The 2,614-nt window shown below is 45.0% G+C and overlaps 1 protein-coding gene across 1 annotated transcript in view; it reads left to right on the forward strand.

Moving 5' to 3' along the window:
- Positions 1–2,614, forward strand: part of LOC119836335 — a 24,574-nt gene that overhangs the window by 20,535 nt on the left and 1,425 nt on the right. The window contains exon 9 of the mRNA XM_038361637.1: positions 2,396–2,559. Within this exon, the coding sequence (XP_038217565.1) occupies positions 2,396–2,559 (164 nt within the window). The remainder of the gene's footprint in view (positions 1–2,395; positions 2,560–2,614) is intronic.

Raw genomic sequence — 2,614 nt, forward strand, 5'->3', positions numbered from 1 at the left:
ACGTAGTGATAGTGCGCAGTGTGATATAAGTTTAGGTAGTGATAAGTGTGGCGACGTGGTGAAGCGGCCGCGGCTGCGGCGGCTGTTCCCCGTCGCGGGCCGCATCGGCCGGATCCTGAGCGACAGGCAGACCAGCGACATGCAGGAGCTGAACCTGCGGGACGACGACACAGTGTTCTCGTCGAAGCCGGACGCGAAGCGGCAGAAGACCTACTCGATCGGCGGGGACTACGTGATGTACGAGAAATGCGACTACGGCTCGGTGGACGACTGCGACCTGGAGTCGCCGAAGGACGAGGAGCCGTTCGAGTACCCGGCAGCGAGGAGGGACCAGGTGCCGTCCCCCAGCGAGATGGACAGGTTCCGGTGGCGGTTCGACTCGGCGGCGTCCATGGTGTTCCACACGAAGACGGGGCTGCCGCTCACGTCCAGTCCAGCTCCGTTGAGGAGAGGAAACAACTGTTTTGACTTTGACGATTCTATCAACGGTGTGTCTGGAATTAAGAGGTGAGTCTTGTTTGTCGCTAGCCGTTACATCTTTGTTATTTAACTAGCTTTCGCCCCGCGACCTGACCCGCTGTGTCAAAAGTGACTATGAAATGTTTCACTGCAGTTAGTGATAAATCAAAACAATTCATAGTAGAGTAATGATGCTACTAATTTATTTATTTTTGGTCAAGCAACATTTGTTTACAGTTATTCTTATGTATAAATACTATATTATTATAACAAATAATCTTGGGAAGAAGTGACATATAATTAAAGGTTGACACAGCGAGCACAAATTGCATAGAGCTATTTCTTAAAAGTAGAATACAGCCACATTATTACAGATTATTATTAAATAACACACACAGTTTATGATAGTATTAAAAATACCATGTCTAAAACTTTACATACTCAGATTTCTTTGTATGTTATGATAAAATTATAAACAAACTAGCTGCGCCCCGCGGTTTCACCCGCGTAAGTCCGTATCCTGTAGGAATATTGGGATAAAAATTCCAGTTTGCCTATATGTTATTCCAGTTGTCCAGCTATCTACGTACCGAATTTCATTGCAATCGGTTGAGAAGTTATTAAACCACTGAACCGATTTTGATAAAAATTAACAAACAAAGTTCAATTATCGTGAGGCACATTAGCAAAGATTGACAAATTTTATGTATTCGGTAGTAATATACTAGGATTAGAAGTAGTTGGGCCAGATTACCCGCGAGGTATTTTAAATAAAGGAAAACCAGATTATTTGATACATTGAGTTTGATGATGATTTTCCCGGTGGGGTAGATAGATATATAGAAAAGATAAACTTATGAAATTATTGTATTGTCACCCGTCATGAATAAATGTACCAAGTTAAAATTTACTCGAGAAGTCATCGAAAGTAGACTCCAAAGTAGTTATGTACAAAAATACAAGTGAACCTAATAGAAGCGTGTTAATGACATATAACACGAATGAAAAAATATTCAAGTTTCAGTTTTAGTTGAAATTTGAGTTTGAGTTGAAATTTGAGTTTGAGTTAATGATTGAAATTGAGTAAAATTTTGAGTTTGAGTTAATGTTTAAGATTGAGTTAATGTTTGAGTTTGAATTAATGTTTGAGTTTGAGTTAATGTTTGAGTTTGAATTAAAGTTCGAGTTTGAGTTAAATTTTGAGTAAGAGTGAGATATCGTCGCATTCCAGCGCGCTGTTCCACCCGATCTCGCCCCCGTCCCCCGCGCCCGCGTCCCCCGTGTCGCCGCCCCCCGCGCCCCGCGCGCCCCCCGCGCCGCCCCCCGCCGACCGCCGCAGGAGGCGCACGCCGGCCAGCCGGCTCAGAGTCGGCTCCAGCACCGGCCTGCTGGGTGCGTACCAATCCCGCTTCTATACTACACACATATACACACACACACACACAGACACATATGTATGCACACACATACGCACACGTACACGCTCACGCACACATACACACATATCACAGACATCGCAAATACACACATGGAATCAGAAAAAGTGCAAAAACGGAAACAGGAATATGTATGCTAAAGATACACATGGAAATAGACACACATAGACACTGATAAATAATTAATTTAAACAAAAAACTAAATGACCCACATACTGACCGAACTGGATAAAATTAAAACGGTGCTACATATGATTCATCGAAATCGGTCCACCCACTAAAAAGCTAAAAGTAACAAACAAACTAAAAAATATTTGAATAGAGTACTTCCTCCTTCTTTAAAGTCTTATAAAAAACATACAGAGATACACAAACTTAGAATCAGACATACACAAGAAAAATCATAGAACAGACAGACAGACACACTGATCCACACACACACACACACAAACACGCACAAACACGCACACAAATGTGAAACAAGCCCCGTTCGGTTCCAGGCACGTTCGAGGAGTCGGCGCTGAAGGGCCGGCTGGAGCCCGTGGCCACCGTGCACGGGTTCACGGCGGAGCTGGGCGCGTCCGGCGCGTTCTGCCCGCCGCACCGCCGCCTGCCCGTCACCGTGTTCTTCTACGCGCCCGGCGGCACCAACGCGCCCTACATGGTGAGCGCCGGTGGGGGGGGGATCTGTGATATGATGTAGTGTGATTGCGAAGGAA

Source organism: Zerene cesonia, chromosome 24 (genome assembly GCF_012273895.1).
Source record: "Zerene cesonia ecotype Mississippi chromosome 24, Zerene_cesonia_1.1, whole genome shotgun sequence".
Classification (NCBI taxonomy): Eukaryota; Metazoa; Arthropoda; class Insecta; order Lepidoptera; family Pieridae; genus Zerene; species Zerene cesonia.